This window comes from Bos taurus, chromosome 23, assembly GCF_002263795.3.
Source record: "Bos taurus isolate L1 Dominette 01449 registration number 42190680 breed Hereford chromosome 23, ARS-UCD2.0, whole genome shotgun sequence".
NCBI classification, from domain to species: domain Eukaryota; kingdom Metazoa; phylum Chordata; class Mammalia; order Artiodactyla; family Bovidae; genus Bos; species Bos taurus.
Genome location: NC_037350.1, coordinates 26,604,885 through 26,624,042, shown reverse-complemented (window position 1 = coordinate 26,624,042; position 19,158 = coordinate 26,604,885). Strand labels below are relative to the sequence as shown.

The window sequence follows — 19,158 nt, the reverse complement described above, 5'->3', positions numbered from 1 at the left end:
TTCAAATGGGTCAGTTCTTCGCATCAGGTGGCCAAAGTATTGGAGTTTCAGCTTCAGCATCAGTCCTTTCAGTGAATATTAAGGACCAATTTCCTTTAGGATGGACAGGTTGGATCTCCTTGCAGTCCATGGGACTCTCAAGAGTCTTCTCCAACACCACAGTTCAAAAGCATCAATTTTTCAATACTCAGTTTCCTTTATAGTCCAACTTTCACATCCATACATGACTACTGGAAAAACCATAGCCTTGACTAGACGGATCTTTGTTGGCAAAATAATGTCTCTGCTTTTTAATATGCTGTCTAGGTTGGTCATAGCTTTCCTTCCAAGGAGTAAGTGTCTTTTAATTTCATGGCTGCAATCACCATCTGCAGTGATTTTGAAGCCCCCCCGCCCCCCCCCCCAAATCTGACATTGTTTCTACTGTTTCCCATCTATTTGCCATGAAGTGATGGGACCAGATGTCATGATCTTAGTTTTCTGAATGTTGAGTTTTAAGCCAACTTTTTCACTCTCCTCTTTCACTTTCATCAAGAGGCTCTTTAGTTCTTTGTTTTCTGCCATGAGGGTGGTGTCATCTGCATATCTGAGGTTATTGATATTTCTCCCAGCAATCTTGATTCCAGCTTGTGCTTCATCCAGCCCAGTGTTTCTCATGATGTACTCTGCATATAAGTTAAATAAGCAGGGTGACAAGATACCCTTGAAGTACTCCTTTCCTCATTTGGAACCAATCTGTTGTTTCATGTCCAGTTCTAACTGTTGTTTCCTGACCTGCATACAAATTTCTCAAGAGGCAGGTCAGGTGGTCTGGTATTCTCATCACTTTCAGAATTTTCCACAGTTTATTGTGATCTACACAGTCAAAAGCTTTGGCATAGTCAATAAAGCAGAAATATAACTCTTGCTTTTTCCATGATCCAATGGATGTTGGCAATTTGATCTCTGGTTCCTCTGCCTTTTCTAAGACCAGCTTGAACATCTGGAAGTTCATGGTTCATGTACTGTTGAAGCCTGGCTTGGAGAATTTTGAGCATTACTTTACTAGGGTGTGAGATGAGTGCAATTGTGCGGTAGTTTGAGCATTCTTTGGCATTGCCTTTCTTTGGGATTGGAATGAAAACTGACCTTATATATATATAAACTAGTGTTATGCAAATTTCTCTTTTAGCTAAAGTCTAAGTGAGGCAGGTCTTTTATGTATGAAAACACGTGAAGGAAATGTATAAGTACTAAATGATAGTGAAAGGGTTTGCACATCAAAAGACTGAGCATATATTGGAGAAAACTCACACTTCAGAAGCTTGAAACTGGTAAATCTTTGAAATATACAAATATTAACATTTTGTTGACAAAAAAGAAATGTCTGCCTAGGTTGTATCAAGAAGAGAAAATCACAGAAGTACTAATGGGGAAAATGGAATGTCAAATACAGAAGGCAAACTAAATTGGGGAAGATTGAATAAAAAGACAAATCATGTAAGCTATTTATATGATGGTGTTTAGAGACATGGAAATAGATTATTGAGGAAAAGGATATAAAAACAGATGAAACCGTGTGTATATTCACAGTGAAATACATTTGGAATCATATGTTTTCCTTCTTTACTCTAATTGATCAACAAAATAAAAGAAATTCAATACATTCAAAAGAGAGAACAATGTCAGGAAGGGACTAGGTCAAAAATTGGAAAAACTCCCTTAGTTTTTTTTTTTTTTTGGTTCAAATGGACCACGATTTATTAGAATTAAAACTAAAAGTTTCAAAGTCCATCATACTAATGAGAAATAACCATTTCATGCCATTCATTCCACTGTGCAAAATGACCCAAGATTGGAAATGGCACCATCAGAAAAGTTAAATTAGGAGTTTTGAGTTCAACAGTATCAGGTCCTTGGTTTTGTGTAAGCACTTCTCCCTATCTCAGAATAGGAAATTAGCATGAATAGATGTATGAGCAACATATTTAAAAAGTGATGAGGACCTATAAAGGGACCTTTAGTACACATGGATCAGTAACCACTTTTAGCCTCCTACTATACTGCTAAATTCTATTTTCTCTGAAACAAAAATATAAATGAAAAACATCAAGAGAATAAAGGAGATAAATATTTAGTGTTTGAATTAGTGTGTTCCGAATAAATCTTTTAAATATGCATTTTGCACCAATAGAAATTTTGAGTTCAAAGGCTGCACAATACTGTAGGGCTTCCTTATTGGATAAAACATTTGTATACCTGGAAACAACTGGGTTTCCAGGTATACAGGGGGATGGGAGAGTAGGTTTAGAGGTCACATGTAATCAAGGAACGTCATCTGAATTAATAGTCTTTGAAAGAGCAGAAGGCAGAATAATTTACTCAACAAATTTGGAATCGTCTGTTCATTTAAGTTTTGGGTCAGTATCGATCACATAGTTATTGTCCCTTAAACTTAAAAGGTCATAATGACTCAACATTAGTGGTCATTTGCATGAAAACATCTATTGCATGGGAGTGATGTGGTGATCAGCCTGATATCCCTCATCCTTACAAAAATTAGAATCAAATCAAGACAACTCTCAGGAGACATAAAAAGGAAGAAAGAAAACCAATGAAGTTTATAGAAAAGACCAGGTGTATGTATATGTATATATATATATATATATATATATATATATATATATATAAAAGCAAGGAATAGGAAGAATTGGAACTAGGGAAAAACAGATAGAAGAAGTTGATATGAAAGTAGTCCATATACAAACAATTGGAGAGGGTTGAGGGGAAGAATGAGTGAAATGATGCCAAAGAGAAAGAAAGGGAGGGAATGATAGTAATCATTTAAATGGTTATGGGAGAAGTGTCTGAAATATTTACCAATTTTTTCCCCTAAAATATCCAAAAAATAAAATGAAGATATCCATGTAAATATCAAAAGATACAAACACATAATAACTCTATTCTACTGTAAAATTTGGCATTTACAGTTCAATTTATTAGTGTTCAGAAACACAAAACACTCATATAGAACATGTATATACACAGAAGAGCTCAAATAGGAATATCAGTACCGACAATCTAACACATCCATAGTGAGAAACCCTCCATTTGCTCACTGTATCTCCAGAAATTCAGAGGGGACAAAAATGAAGTAAATTTACCATACTACAGAGAATTTTAGGAATGCTAGTCCTAGAAGTTACCTTTTTGAAAGGTTTTTAATCACTTGTGACACTAGTTAGGCATTCATTGTTTTAAGTTGAAGTATAAATGATTTACAACATTGTGTTAAAGTTTCAGCTGTACAGCACAATAATTCATATATATATGCACACATATTTTTTCAAATTCATTTCCATTATAGATTATTATAATGTATTGGATATAGTTCTCTGTGCTATACAGTAGGTCCTTGTTTTTCATCTGTTTTATATGTAGTAGTGTGTATTTGTTAATTCCTTACTTCTATTTACCCTACCCACTCTTTCTTTGAAAACCAGAGGTTTGTTTTCAATGTCTCTGAGTCTGTTTCTGTTTGTAAATAGGATTTTGGTATTATTTTTAATATTCCATATAAAAGTGAATATTACATAATATTTGTCTTTTATTTTAATGCACACTAGGGTTGCTTCCATGTCTTATAAATAGTGCTGCCATGAACATTGGGGTACATGATAATGTGTATTTCCAAAATAATTTCTTCTTCATTAATCAGTAACATGGCCTAAATTTCTTTGCTATGTCACTTCTTCACAAATTTATTGTTTCTTTGTTTAAAAAGTATATAAACATCCAACTTGGATTACTTCCTAGTTTTCACATCTATGAGACCTCTGTTTGGACAAAATTAATTTTTTCCCCTGTTAATCTACCTGTGTCAATGTCATTATTAGACCAGCAAAAGAACAAAGAGAGATGGGGGAATTTTTTTTCCTTCTCTGGGAATGTTGCTTTTCCCTAAATGGTCCAGGACAAAATTTATATTACTCTTTCCTTATTTTCATTTTCCCACTCATTTTATTGGCTTTGTCATAGTTTATTGTATTACATTTTTAAATCTTACCCAGTTTATTGTCTATTTTCCTGCAATAGTAAATTCCAATTATGAACATTCCAGTTCTAAGCAGTTCTATTACACCTTTCCACGCAAATTTTTCTGAAAAGCAAAACAAAATATAGATATGTACAGTTAGATTTAATATTCATTCTTACTCCCCTTTCACCCCAAAAGAATCCACTTTCATTTTTCTTCTCGCATTTGGAGGAATTTAAAGGATGTCTTTTTGTTCAAAAAAACAAAAACATGTTTTTTTAACATCAGCTATGTTTGTGATATTACACTAGTTGTGATGGGGAACGCATCAAAACAGAATTTACACTTTCTTTGCTCAGGAAGGTTCCCTGCAGTTATATGATGTATTAGTTGGATCTCCAGGAGTTCTTGTCCTTAAAAAGTTAGGTACACCTTAGAAAAATGGCCAAAGAATGGTTGATTAACTTAATTTAGCCATAGAGGACTAAACTAGGAAAGAAAATTTGTGGAGACTCTTTATGGATCCCAATCAAAACAGCAAAAGGAAATAGAATTTAAAATTTGCAGAGAGTTTAAGGGGACTCTGTGACCATATCAAGCATATTCGCTTTCACATTATAGAGGTCCCAAGAGGAGAAGAAAGAAAGGAACAGAAAACACATTAGAAGATATAATGGCTGAAAACTTCTCTACCCTGGGGAAGGAAATAGGTATCTAGGCTCAGGAAGCACAGAGTCATAAGTGAGGTGATTTCGTAAGAGATTTACACCAAGTCATTTAAGAATTAAAATGGCAAATGATAAAGATGGAGAATATTAAAGGAAAGGAGAGAGGTCTTTGCCATAAAAAATTCTTTCTGTTTAGTTTTCCTACTTGCTAAATATCAGGTCTTCCTTGGTGGATCAGATGGTAAAGAATCTGCCTGCAATTTGGGAGACCTGGTTCGAACCCTGGGTTGAGAAGAGCCCTTGGAGAAGGGAATGGCAATCCACTCCTGTATTCCTGACTGGAGAATTCCATGGACAGAGGAGCCTGGCGGGTTACAGTCCATGGAAAAGTCGGGCATGACTTTGCTAAATAAGTCAGACAGAGAAAGAGATATTGTATAATTTAATTTATATGTGGAATCTAAATAATACAACAAACTAGTGAATGTAACAAAAAGAAGTAGACAGAGATACAAAGAACAAACTACTGGTTACCAGTGGGGAGGGGAGAAGGGCAATATAGGGATTAAGGCCAGGGAGATACAAATTATTGGGTGTAAGAAAGGCTCAAGGATGTGTTGTTTAACCCTGAGAATATAAACAGTATTTTGTTAATAATTATAAATGGAGAGTAACCTTTAAAAATTGTATAAAAATAAAAAAAAATCTAAACTTCCAACCTAATATCTGATGAAAATAGAAGCAAATTGAATCCATGAAAAGTAGAAGGAATAAAATAATAGAGATTAGAATAGAAATAAATTAACTAGAAAATATATGATACAGCTATTCTACTTTCAAGATAAATGAAATCGTACATCTATACAAAAACTTTCCCAGAAAGTGCATACCAGTTTTATTTACTATCCAAAAAGATGGAAACAAACCAAATGCTTGTAAACAGGTTAACAGATGAATCAATTGTGATACATCTATATAATAGGATACTACTCAGTAATAAATAACATGGATGAATATCAAAATAATTACTGATTGGAAGAAGCCAGAAGATAAAATATGGATGTAGTATGTCATTCCATATTCATAAAAATCTATATAAAAGAATGTGGGCTGTGTTCTTAGTCACACAGTCATGTCCAGCTCTTTGTCACCCCATGGACTGTAGTCCGCTGTCCACAGGGATTCTCCAGACAAGAATGCTGGAGTGGGTTTCCATGCCCTCTTCCAATATAAAAGAATAATTTTTATATAAAACTTATAAAAAGAGACTAAAATGGTCTGGTTTCCTCAAATTTGTATTAAAAAACCCTAGTGATATATTGAGGATTTCTCTTTATCAAAACAATCTTGTGACACTGTATGCATATACAATATTTTACAAATAAGTCTCTAAAGCACAAAACTACAAAATATCTCCATATACAGTTGAGAATGATGCAGAAGCATATTTTGTGATAGAAGGAATAATGGTCTTCTAAAAATGCCCACATACTAATCTTTGGATTCTGTGAATATGTTATCTTATATAGCAAAAGGGACTCTGCAAATGTGATTAAGCTGACATCCAGATGGGGAAACTATCTTTGATTTTCTGGGTGGGTCAGATGCAATCACAAGGAAAAGTGAAGGAGGGAGGTGGAATGTCAGAATCAGAGGAGGTGTGAAGAAAAAGAAGGCAAGGTGTGGAAGAAAGGGTACATTTAAAAACCATATAACCTTCAGCCTGAGAGGCAAATTTAAATATTATTTATATGCCTTCTCACGGAGAAGGCAATGGCAACCTACTCCAGTACTCTTGCCTGGAAAATCCCATGGACAGAGGAGCCTGGAAGGCTGCAGTCCATGGGGTTGCTGAGGGTTGGACACGACTGAGCGACTTCGCTTTCACTTTCATGCATTGGAGAAGGAAATGGCAACCCACTCCAGTGTTCTTGCCTGGGGAGTCCCGGGGACGGCGGAGCCAGGTGGGTTGCTGTCTATGGGGTCACACAGAGTCGGACACGACTGAAGTGACTTAGCAGCAGTAGCAGAGCATACGCAAGCTTCAGTCTGAGAGATACATTTTTCCAGGTGGCGCTAGTGGTAAAGAACCTGCCTGTCAAAGAAGGAGACATAAGAGACATGGGTTTGATCCGTGGGTTGGGAAGATCCTCTGAAGGAGGAGATGGCAACCCACTCCAGTATTCTTGCCTGGAGAATCCTATGGACGGGGGAACCTGGCGGGCTATAGTCCATGGGGTCTCAAAAAGTCAGACGTGACTGAAACGGCTTAGCAATATGCCTAGGAACATAAAGAAATTCAATGAAAGGTGAAAGCCCAAGGGAAAAACTGAAAAGCTAAAAAAATAGCAATAGTGAGTAAGTAGATGTAAATAGGGCAATGAAACTCATCTTCTTTTGCTTCTGAGCAGTTTCTTGACAAAGCTGTGCAGAAAATATCAAATTCAATCAATAAAATTAGGAAGCAGATAAATTATTCGGTTTGGTGATACAGGTTCCCAAAGCAACGTCGTCTGACAATTATAAGTGGGAGCATTCAACAATGACAGAATGACAAAGGAGAAATTATGACTTAGATCTTTTAAGATGTTAATAAAGATTTATTGATAATGTCAGTTAAAAAGAATTTCTCTAAAGTAATAGTCACCAAAAATAAATTTATTAGCCACTTTGGATACAGTTAGGCTCCTTGAAGATTTGAAAAAATTAAAATGAGTGCTTCAAGGAAATGCTATATCAGAAAGTGCAATAAATAACCAAAATCTCAAAAGCTTTGAAGAAGCTATTCTACAAATAGTGACTTCAGGCTCTATACATCAGTACTTCTCATCTCAACATCTTTATACCTCGATAACTCTCATCTCAACATCTCAAAGAATATGGTAATCATTGGAGTTCACTAAACAAAAATATTGCTCACCTCTCTCTGTATTGATCACTAAAAAACAAAAGAAAAATTGTGGCTAGTGAGCAAAGTAAAAGTGAAAGAAAAAGAGAAATGGGATAGATTAAAGTTGAAGAATAAAAGTTAGAAAAGATTAAGATAGAACAATCTGGATATCAACAAAGTTATATAAAATTGCCATTTTCTTGAAGGCATGGATAGAAAAGAGGAAATTTAAAAATAAATATGTAAATACCAGTGAAGACAAATAATACAAAAATGTACTGAAAAACCCACAAATAAGATAGGCACTAGGATAACACTAAGGAAAAATATTACTCATGTTCTCTCTGTATTGATCACTAAAAAACAAAGGAAAGATCTTCAGCATTTATGCAAACATCAGAATAATTAAGAAAATTTGTGTTCGTGTTCTAGAGAGGTAAGTAGGCTAATTTTCAATTTGTTTCTCATAGACTATTTTGCAGATTTTATTTCTGCCTCTTATCTATAGCATATATACTATTATCATCCTGAATCACTTATATGGACAAACAACCATCACACTCTTGCCATTGCCATTTACATATAGATTGCATTATTTTCAACTTAATGTAAATGTATAGCTTTTCAAGCACTTTTTTTTGGTCTTTATTTATTTATTTATTTTGGTTAATAAATTTTTTTTTTTTTTTTACTTTACAATATTGTATTGGTTTTGCCATACATCAACATGAATCCGCCACAGGTATACATGTGTTCCCCATCCCGAACCCTCCTCCCTCCTCCCTCCTCATACCATCCCTCTGGGTCGTCCCAGTGCACCAGCCCCAAGCAACCAGTATCATGCATAGAACTTGGACTGGCGATTCGTTTCATATATATTATACATGTTTCAATGCCATTCTCCCAAATCATCCCACCCTGTCTCTCTCCCACAGAGTCCAAAAGACTGTTCTATACATCTGTGTCAAGGAAGTGTAATATCTCCATTTTATTCTTGTTCAAGATTGCTTTGGATCTTTTGTGTCTTTTGTGGTTTCATACACATTTTAGCATTGATTTTTCTATGTAAAATACCATTGAGATTTTAATAGGAATTTCATTGAATCTGTGGATTACTCTGGGTAGTATGGCCATTTTAACACTATTAATTCTTCCAATCCATGAACATATTTGTCCATTTATTTGTGTCTTCTCAAATTTCTTTTATCAATATTTTGTAGTTTGAGTATATAGATCTTTTACTTTCCTTGTATTTGTATTTGGTTAAATGTATTTTGCTCTTTTTGATGATTCTGTAAATGGGGTTGTTTTCTGTAAATGGGAAGGTTTTCTTGATTTCTTTTTTGGATATTTTGTTTTTAATGTAAAGATATGGTACTGAATTTTGTGTTTATTTATCTTGAAAATTTATATGATTTTTTAATGAGTTCTAGAAGTTTTTTTGTGACATCTTTATGGTTTTCTACATGTAGAAGCATGCAATCTGGGAATAGAGACAATTTTATTTTTCCTTTGTGATTTGGATAACTTTAATTTTTTCATGTATAATTGCTCTTGCTAGTACTTCCATTACTAGGTTGAATAGAAGGGAGAGAATGGGCATGCTTGCCTTGTACAGGATCTTAAATAAAAAGCTTTTTCTTATTAATTATAATTCTATCTGTGGGCTGTTCACATATGGCCTTTATTGTGTTAAGTTCCTTTTATATCTATTTTGTTTGGAATCTTTCTTTTTCTAAAGCATGAATGGATATTGAATTTGGTCAAATGCTTTTTCTGCATCTACTGAGGTGATCATGTTATTTTAAATATTATGGTCTGCGATGTCCCTTGGACTGCAAGGAGATCCAACCAGTCCATCCTAAAGGAGATCAGTCCTGGGTGTCCATTGGAAGGACTGATATTGAAGCTGAAACTTCAATACTTTGGCCACCTGATGTGAAGAGCTGACTCACTGGAAAAGACCCTGATGCTGGGAAAGATTGGGGCACAAGATGAGAAGGGGAGGACAGAGGATGAGATGGCTGGATGGCATTACTGACTCGATGGACATGAGTTTGGGTAAACTCTGAGAGTTGGTGATGGACAGGGAAGCCTGGCGGTGCTACAATTCATGGGGTCGCAAAGAGTTGGACACGACTGAACGACTGAACTGACTGACTGATGTTGTATCACACTGACTGATCTGGGTACGTGGAACCAACGCTGTATCCCACTGGTAAAATCCCATTTGGGCATAGTTTATAGTTTTTTGATGTGCTGTTGAATTCAGTTTGCTAGCTTTTGACTGAGGATTATTACTTCTATGTCTAAGCAGTACTAAAAGGGAAGTTTCTAGTTATAAAAGATTACACTAAAAATATCTCCAAAGTTTGAAAAAAAGATCTCAAATAAATGATGTTATATCTCAAGGAACTATAAAAAGAATAAACTAAACTCAAAGTTAGCAAAAGGATGGAAATAATACCTGTGGTGGATTCATTTCAATGTTTGGCAAAACTAATACAATATTGTAAAGTTTAAAAATAAAATAAAATAAAAAAAAAAAGAAAACAGAAACAATGAAAAAAATTAACAAAACAATAAGTGAGGTTTTTCAAAAAAGATAAAATTTGCAAGCACTTAGCAGCAGCTAGACATGATTAATTAAGAAAAAAAGAAGACTCCAATAAGTAAAACAAAAAATGAATGAGACATTGTAAAAGATCTCTGAGAGATTTTTTAAAAAAGGATCCTAAGGCCTTGCTCATCTGTATATTTTCTTTGGAAAAACATCTATTTAGTTCTTTTGCTCTTTTATGAATTAGCTCTTTTTAATATTGTGTTGTATGAATTGTTTATATATTTTGGATATTAACCCATTTGGTCATATCATTTGCAAATATTTTCTTCCATTCAGTGGGTTGTCTTTTCTTTTGTACAAAAACTTCTAAGCTTAAATAGGTTCCATTTGCTTATTTTTGCTTTTGTTTCCCTTGCTTGAAGAGAAAGTTCTAAAAAATATTGCTAAAACATGTCAAAGAGTGTACTGCCTATGTATTCTTCTGGAGTTTTATGGTTTCTGGTCTTACATTAAGGTCTTTAATCCATTTTGAATTTATTTTTGTATATAGTGTGAGAAAATATTCTAATTTCATTCTTTTACAGGTAGCTGTCCAGTTTTCCTGGCGTAACTACTAAGGATATAATTTACAACATAATAGAGGTAATAACAATGCTTTACATTATAGGTGAACATTGTTAAGAGAATAAATCTTAAGAGGTTTCATCACAAGAAAAATTTTCCTATTTTATAAATATGTGTTTATATGAGATGAGGATGTTCATTAAAATTATTGTGATAATCATTTCATGATAAATAAAAGGCAAAAGATGCTGTATGCCTTAAACTTATACACTGTTGCCTATTAACTTTTAATAAACCTGGAAGAACAAATTGAAAAACAGTAAACATTTACTGTGGATTAAAAAAATAATTCATACAGATTAGTCCTAATTCTGCTTGAGTAATCCCCTCAATTCACTGTTCATTAAACTAGATAGTCCATTATATATTTGAAAGTAAAATAATTGCTACATTTCACAAAGCTTTCCTTTCCCTAAGTCTTTTATTTATTTAATCATTTTCTCTCCATTAGAGTTTGCAGACCCTGCAGATTCTGGAAAATATAATCTGATGTCTTTGGCAATGTTGATTCCCAAAATTAATACAGATTTTATATAACCACTGAATGATGAAATGATAAAGTGAGTTTATCAGATATGGTCCATATAAGTTACTTTCTTCAGATATGCTAAAATGCTGTTCAGATTTTTTCTGGCACCATGCAGAAGTCTAATATTATAAATATTCAGATCTGTCACTTCACTCATTTTTTAAACTTACCATATCCTATAGCAGCCAAAGTGACAGTGAATAATTTAATCATAATGTCAGATGTGAAATATGGAACTCCAGAGATCTCTTAGTTGGTTCCTATATACAAAACAGTGTTTTTCTTCCCTTCTTTCCTGTAAACAGAAAAATCACAGCTCAGGTCCATTTTCCTCAGGAACGCTGACCTCCATCATTCCCTGGGGAGTCAAGGGAAGATTGCTGGGTCTGGGTTGGCCCATGGTGGGAATTCAAGGAGGGGTTGGTATGAGAAGGAACTTCTCTCCTGGGTCCTGTGCTGTGAGTGAGGTAACCTCATCTGACAGCACCAGCACATGGGAGTGAGGGAAGCTCCACCTGACCACAGACCTGCTCTCATTCCATCTTCCTTCCTGAAGGAGTGTGAGAAGCTGGAAGAGGTAGGAAAGATTCCAGACCTTTAGAAGAAGGTTTGCCTGAATGAATTCTCGCATTGGGTTTGGATGAGTGATTGAGTTCAGGGGAGGAAATGCAGATGAAAGACTCAGTGTTCTCTTCTGACACAGAATAAATGCCTCTCCTGGATAGACAGTGAAGGAAAGAAAACCGAGAGATGTAGAGATAATGCAAGGATCATGAAATGTATCCAGAATCAACCGGAGATAAATAAGTTCTGAGGACCAGAGAAAGATAAAAGCCAAGTATCTGAGATTGGAGAAGATTACAGCTTTTCTAGAAGAAACTTTAATGTTTTCTAACTAGGGAAAGAAAGAAATCAGAACAAAGATAGACAAATCAGAAGAGTCAAAGACGCTAACTTTAGATCCTTTTTCTTAGAGTCTCTGCTGTCTCTGTTGACCTTTCTCAGATCCTTCACACACACACACACACACACGCATACACATACTCCACCAGTGCCCTTCTTATACATGATAAACGTTTCTTTTTACACTTACCTGGCTTAATCACCAACAGAAAATATCAGTTTATTAGCACACACTGAACATCTCTCTTCTCTTAAGCCTGCTCTGAAATACTGAAGCCCTAGAAGCGTCAGTCAGACCACTCAGTTGCTTCCCGTCTATGCACTCCAACCAATAGGAACAGAAGCATAGCGCAAAGACACAAGGTAGCTGGGAGGGGACTTTAGATTGCACTTTGCTCTTCTCCATTCATGAGACCATAATAAAACCCCCACATGACCGTAAAGCCAAGTATTTAATCCAAATAGGTATGTCCGCATATGAACACACACACAGACTGCCTTTTTTCCCTGCTTTTATTGCTTTTGTTATTATTTTACAGTTCATAGCATACAGTAGAGATTTAAACAATACATTCTCACACCAACTTCTGAGATTTATGTATTTACCTTAATCAGAGGAAGGAATGTGTATATATGCTACCTCTACAAGTTTTTGCAGTCTTAGCCTTATTAACCCTATGGTTTATGGAAAATCTACTTAGGACATTGAAAATAGCTGATTTCCACATCTCCAGCCCCATAAATATTTCTAGCCCTTTCATTCAAAAAGCTGCTGCAGTTATTGACAATCATCAAGAGTTTATTTTCTCCAAGATATTCCCACGAATTACATATTTTCAGACCATAAAATTAAATTAGAACTCTAATGATTGCTCTAGGCAAGAGGAACAGGAACCATCAACCTTTCATGTGTTGTTGGAACATCTGCATTCCAGTTTAATCCATTAGGACAAAAACTAAATCCTTGGGATCATGAACTGAATTTATAAGATATCTCCTGGTTCCTTGCATTTGATCCCTGATGCTGCTGCTGCTGCTAACCACTGTAATTGACCTGCAAGGCTCCCAGGCCCTATACTTATGTCAACATCATGCACTTCTTAGGCCTTGGAGCTGTTTCCTCCTGGTCTAAGAATGCTCTATGTGGTCCTGCCTCTCACATGGCAATTTGGGTGACTTAGTGCAGCAAATTCCCAAATGTATCCCCTCCTGCTTTCATATTAGAGAAAATATCCACACAGGAACCTTTGCTGATGAAAACTGCTTAACTATGCTGTTTGGAGGATGCTTCCTGGTGGCTCAAAGAGTAAAGCATCTGCTTGCAAGGCAGGAGACCTCGGTTTAATCCCTGGGTAGGGAAGAGCCCCTGGAGAAGGAAATGGCAACTTTCTCTAGTATTCTTGCCTGGAAAATCCCATGGATGGAGGAGCCTGGTGGGCTACAGTCCACGGGGTTGCAAAGAGTCTGACACGACTGAGCAACTTCACTTTCTTTCTTCCTTTTAAATGAACAAGATTAAGAACAGATTTCAATGGTCTTGAAAGCACAAGGGACACCAGAAATGCAAACACCTTTCAAAACCTCTCCCCTGCTTTGGAGAATTTCGTGGACTTGAAGGATGGTATGGCCTGCGCCTGTGCAGCACCTGTGTCTACCTCGTCTCTTTGAGCCTGTCTAGTGATTGCTAATAACTCTCTTTTTACTGGACAAATTGTTAGCTCCATGGCCAATGTCAAACAAAAAATGTTAAATAGGAAAAAATCTAAGGCAAAAAGCAATAGCCAACTCCTATTATAAAAATTCCATTAAAAATATTGGGAATTTCTACCACTCGGGATTCCCAGGTGGTGCTAGTGGTAAAGAACCCAGCTACCAATGCAGGTTGATGTAAGAGACGTGGGTTTGATCCCTGGGTGGGGAGGATCACCTAGAAAAGGGCATGGCAACCCATCTCAGTGTTCTTGCCTGGAGAATCCCATGGACAGAGACCCTGGCAGGCTGCAGTCCATAAAGTCACACTCAGCTGGACATGACAGAAGTGACTTAGCACAGACACATGCAAACCCACTATTATTCTAAGCTGCTCAGGTGGGAGATTTGGCTACTGGTGCTAGAGGAATGGGAATTGGTTTCTCTACCACTTACCTTTATGGATAGCTCCAAAAAGAAAAAAAATTATAAAGACATTTCTGGAGCTTTTTTGCTTTAAATCCTGAATTCCCTAGGTAAAGACAACTGCTTAGGTTTCCCTGATTTGAGACTATGTCTTGTTCCCATGGAGAAGGCAATGGCAACCCACTCCAGTACTCTTGCCTGGAGAGTCCCATGGATGGAGGAGCCTGGTAGGCTGCAGTCCATGGGGTCGTTAAGAGTCAGACACGACTGAACGACTTCACTTTCACTTTTCACTTTCATGTATTGGAGAAGGAAATGGCAACCTGCTCCAGTATTCTTGCCTGGAGAATCCCAGGGATGGCGGAGCTTGGTGGGCTGCCGTCTATGGGGTCGCACAGAGTTGGACACGACTGAAGCGACTTAGCAGCAGCAGCAGCAGCAGCAGCAGCAGCAGCTTGTTCCCATATATCAATATTCTGTCTGTGTAATTTTCCTTCTGTTTTAGTTTCTGGCATATATATATTCTCCAATTACATAGTGATTCCTGAAAATTTATTTCAAATAATGAATTCAGTCACATGTCAAATCAAGGGACAATAATTTATTTGTCTCTCCTAATGCTCAGGAAACAATTTCCTTGATTGCAAGCTTGTTTTAATTTTGTTAGTTTATACTGGCTTGCACAGAGTGAAAGAGGGTAAAAACCTAGTAATTACATTTAGAATAAATGAACAATTGAATGAATGAATTTCATTTTTCATTATATTTACTGTCTTTACCATTCTCTTGCCACTTATATTTCAAAGTAATTCATATAGAATAATCTGCAAATTGTTTTCCCCCCAGAGTTTGCTGATTTTCTCATCTCTGTTTGCTCTCCCTGGACTTTCTGCTGAGTGTCATAGGTGCCTGTCTGTCTTTTTTTAATTCCTTTTTAGGTTATTTTTTACCTTTAAACACCTTAATTTATATAATGAGGAAAAGCTATGTAAGATTTTATTGCCTACATGCTAACGATTGCAGCAATAAATCAGCCACAACTTAGGATTTAGTGAAGATATCTGGGTTGTAAATTGGTTGACCTTTGTCCACGAGGGAAGGGTAAGGAAAGATATAGTTTTTATTGCTGGGAGAGTAATTTGATGAGAAATTTTTTTATGTGCTTCATTGTTAAAAACAGAGAGAATTTCCCAGGTTCATAAACATATTAGGACATTTCAGAGGCAAAATCATGACAGAAATGGTGCACAAGCACAATGAGAGAAAAGGAGATTTGAAAATAATTTAACAGTTAAATATAATACAGGTTAGAGGAAACTTTGAGAAAGACTGAAAGTAAATATCTGGAAGGAGCTGACAGAATGTTGGAAGGTCATTTCTGCTCAAGATATGATGTTGATTATGGATGTCATCAGTACTACATGTAAAGAGAGGCATCCTCTAGGTCTTTTGCTCCTATGGTAAAGAATCTGCCAGCAATGCAGGAGACCCAGCTTCGATCCCTAGGTGGGGAAGATCTCCTGGAGTAGGGAATAGCAAGCCACTCCAGTATTCTTGCCTGGAGAATGGACAGAGGAGCTAGAGGGCTATAATCCATGGGATCACAAAGAGTTGGACACAACTGAGCGACCAACACTTTTCTATAGGATCACAACTCCGGGTTCAATCTAGGGTTGTAATAATTAGATACAAACTTCATGTGACTTGGCAGTGTTTGAGCTCCACTCTTGAAAAGGTCAAGTGGCGGCAAACAAGAAGAGGCAAAAATGAGACTGGAACCATTTTTATGATTTATCTGCACAAACAATTCCACAGTTTCTCATACTCGTTTATTGTCTTAGACACTCAGTGATGCCCCTCTCCCCAGAATGTGTTGTTCCCTCTGTTCTCATGATGTTTCTACCAGTTTTTGAGAGTCTTGTCCTCCAGAAGCATTCACTCTCCACAGGGTGTAACCTTGCGTAGATTAGTTTAGTCAACTCATAATTGTAGCTGAAATGACTACTTTACTCATAATTTAGTAGTAATGTTCTTCTGCCTTGATGATATTTTCCACTTCTGTGGGGCTTCCAAAGTGGCTCAGTGGTAAGAATCTGCCAGCCAATGCAGGAGCTGCAGGAGCTATGGGCTGGATCCCTGGGTTGGGAAGATCCCCTGGAGGAGGAAATGGCGAAATGGCAACACACTCCAGTATTCTTACCAGGGTAATCCCAAGGACAGAGGAACCTGGTGGGCTACAGTGTACTGGGTTGCAAAGAATTGGACACAACTGAGTATGAACACACACACACACACACACACTCGTTCTCTTATGCAGTCCTCACTAGAGGGTGAAATATCACCTCCTATATTCTTTCCCAGGCACAATCACTTCGGATAACATCATTCCCCTGTGTCTTCCATCTCTCACTCTGTTCTCCTTTCTATATAAATATATATTTTTATATTTCCCATTTAAAAACAGAATAAAATTAAGCAAAGCTATTCAAAACAAGCTCAAACAAAATTCCTTCCTTCTAACCTGCCTTCTGTTAAAGATTCTGACATTTCTCTTTTTTGGGTATTAGTTCTAGAAGGTCTTGTAGGTCATCATAGAACTGTTCAACTTCAGCTTCTTCAGCATGAATGGGAGGGGCATAGGCCTGGATTACTCTGATATTGAATGGTTTGCCTTGAAAACAAACAGAGATCATTCTGTCATTTTTGAGATTGCACCCAAGTACTGGATTTGGACTCATTTTTCAGTGTCATATCTTTTTGTCTTTCCATACTGTTCATGGGTTCTCAAGGCAAGAATAATTAAGTAGTTTGCCATTCCTTTCTCCAGTGTATCATGTTTTGTCAGAACTCTCCATCATGACCTGTCCGTCTTAGGTGGCCCTATATAGCATGGCTCATAGTTTCACTGAATTAGACAAGGCTGTGATCCATGTGATTAGTTTGGTTAGTTTTCTGTGATTGTGGTTTTCCTTCTGTCTGCCTCCTGATGGATAAGGATAAGAGGCTTGTGGAAGCTTCGTGGTGGGAGAGACTGACTGTGGGGGAATCTGAATCTTGTTCTGATGGGTGGGACAGTGCTTAGTAATTATTTAATCCATTTTTCTGTTGACTGGGCTGTGTTCTCTCCCTGTTGTTTGGCCTGAGGCCAAACTATAGTAGGGTTAATGGTGGTAATGGCGACCTCCTTCAAAAGGACTTATTCAGTGCCCCTGATCCCTCAGCAGGCCACAGTCAACCCATGCCTCCACCAGAGACTCCTGGACACTCACAGGCAAGTCTGGCTCAGTCTCTTGGGACACTGCTCCTTTCTCCTGGGTCCTAGTGTGCACAATATTTGGCTTGTGCCTTCCAAGAATCTGTTTCCCCAGTACTGTGGAAGTTTTGTAGTCAAATCCCACTGGCCTCCAAAGTCAAGTTCCTTGGGAGTTCTCAGTCCCTTTTTCAGATACCCAGGTTGGAAAATCTGTTGTGGGTCCTAGAACTTTCTTAACAGTGTTCTGCAGTTTGTGGGTCATCTGCTCAGTGGTTCTATGGTTGGGCTAATGGCGATCTCCTACAAGAGGGCTTATGCTGCATGCTGTGTGTCCCAAATCTGCTGCAGCCAGAGCCCCTGTCCCTGTGGCAGGCCACTGCTGACCCACTCCTTTGCAGGAGACACTCAACACTCAAAGGCAGGTTGGCTCAGTCTCTGTGGGGTCTCTGGATCCTCATGTGCACAAGGATTTCTTTTGAGCCCTCTGAGTGTCTCTGATGGGTATGGGGTTTGATTCTAAACGTGATTTTGCCCCTCCTACCATCTTATTGGGACTTTTCTTTTGCCCTTGGATGTGGGGTATCTTTTTTTGGTGGGATCCAACATTCTCCATCTGATGGTTGTTCAAAAGTGAGTTACAATTTTGGAACTAACACCAGAATTTTGGAACTAACACCTTCTAGAGCTAACACCATAATAAGATGTCATTTTCATCATAGGGGACTAGAATGCAAAAGTAGGAAGTCAAGAGATGCCTGGAGTAACAGGCAAGTTTGGCCTTGGAGTACAAAATGAAGCAGGGCAAAGGCTAACAGAATTTTGCCAAGGGAACACACTGGTCATAGCAAACACCCTGTTCCAACAACACAAGAGACAACTCTGCACATGGACATCACCAGATGGTCAACACCTAAATCAGATTGATTATATTCTTTGCAGCCAAAGATAAAGAAGCTGTATACAGTCAGCAAAAACAAGACTGGGAACTGACTGTGGCTCAGATCATGAACTCTTTATTGCAAAATTCAGACTTAAATTGAAGAAAGTAGGGAAAACCACTAGACCATTCAGGTATGACCTAAATAAAATACCTTATGATTAAGCAGTGTAAGTGACAAATAGATTCAAGGGATTATATCTGTTAGACAGAGTGCCTGAAGAATTATTAATGGAGTTTCATGACATTGTACAGGAGGCAGTGATCAAGAACATCCCCAAGAAAAAGAAATATAAAAAGGCAAAACAGTTGTCTGTGAAGTCCTTCCAAATAGCTAAGAAATGAAGAGAAGCTAAAGGTAAAGGAGAAAAAGAAAGATATACCCATCTGAATGCAGAGTTCCAAAAAATACCAAGGAGAGAAATAAGAAAGTCTTCCTAAGAAATCAATGCAAAGAAACAGAGGAAAATAATAGAATGGGAAAGACTAGAGACCTCTTCAAGAAAATTAGAGATACCAAGGGAACATTTCATGCAAAAATGGGCACAATAAAGGACAGAAATAGTAAGGACCTAATAGAAGTAGAATATCTTAAAAAGAGGTGGCAAGAGTACACTAAAGAATTATACAAAAAAAGATCTTCATGATCCAGATAACCATG

General features: G+C 37.1%; 2 protein-coding genes across 3 annotated transcripts in view; both read right to left on the bottom strand.

Moving 5' to 3' along the window:
* Positions 1–12,634, bottom strand: part of LOC112443756 (butyrophilin subfamily 1 member A1-like) — a 75,217-nt gene extending 62,583 nt beyond the window's left edge. For both annotated transcript variants that reach the window (XM_059880616.1, XM_059880617.1), the window contains exons 1-3: positions 12,383–12,634; positions 11,460–11,584; positions 4,046–4,138 (exon numbers count right to left, since the gene is read on the bottom strand). In XM_059880616.1, the coding sequence (XP_059736599.1) occupies positions 4,046–4,138; positions 11,460–11,502 (136 nt within the window). In that variant the 5' untranslated portion in view covers positions 11,503–11,584; positions 12,383–12,634. The remainder of the gene's footprint in view (positions 1–4,045; positions 4,139–11,459; positions 11,585–12,382) is intronic.
* A 3,172-nt stretch (positions 12,635–15,806) lies between these two features.
* Positions 15,807–19,158, bottom strand: part of LOC104972343 (E3 ubiquitin-protein ligase TRIM38-like) — a 182,372-nt gene continuing 179,020 nt past the window's right edge. Inside the window, exon 59 of the mRNA XM_059880614.1 lies at positions 15,807–16,461. Within this exon, the coding sequence (XP_059736597.1) occupies positions 16,325–16,461 (137 nt within the window). The 3' untranslated portion in view covers positions 15,807–16,324. The remainder of the gene's footprint in view (positions 16,462–19,158) is intronic.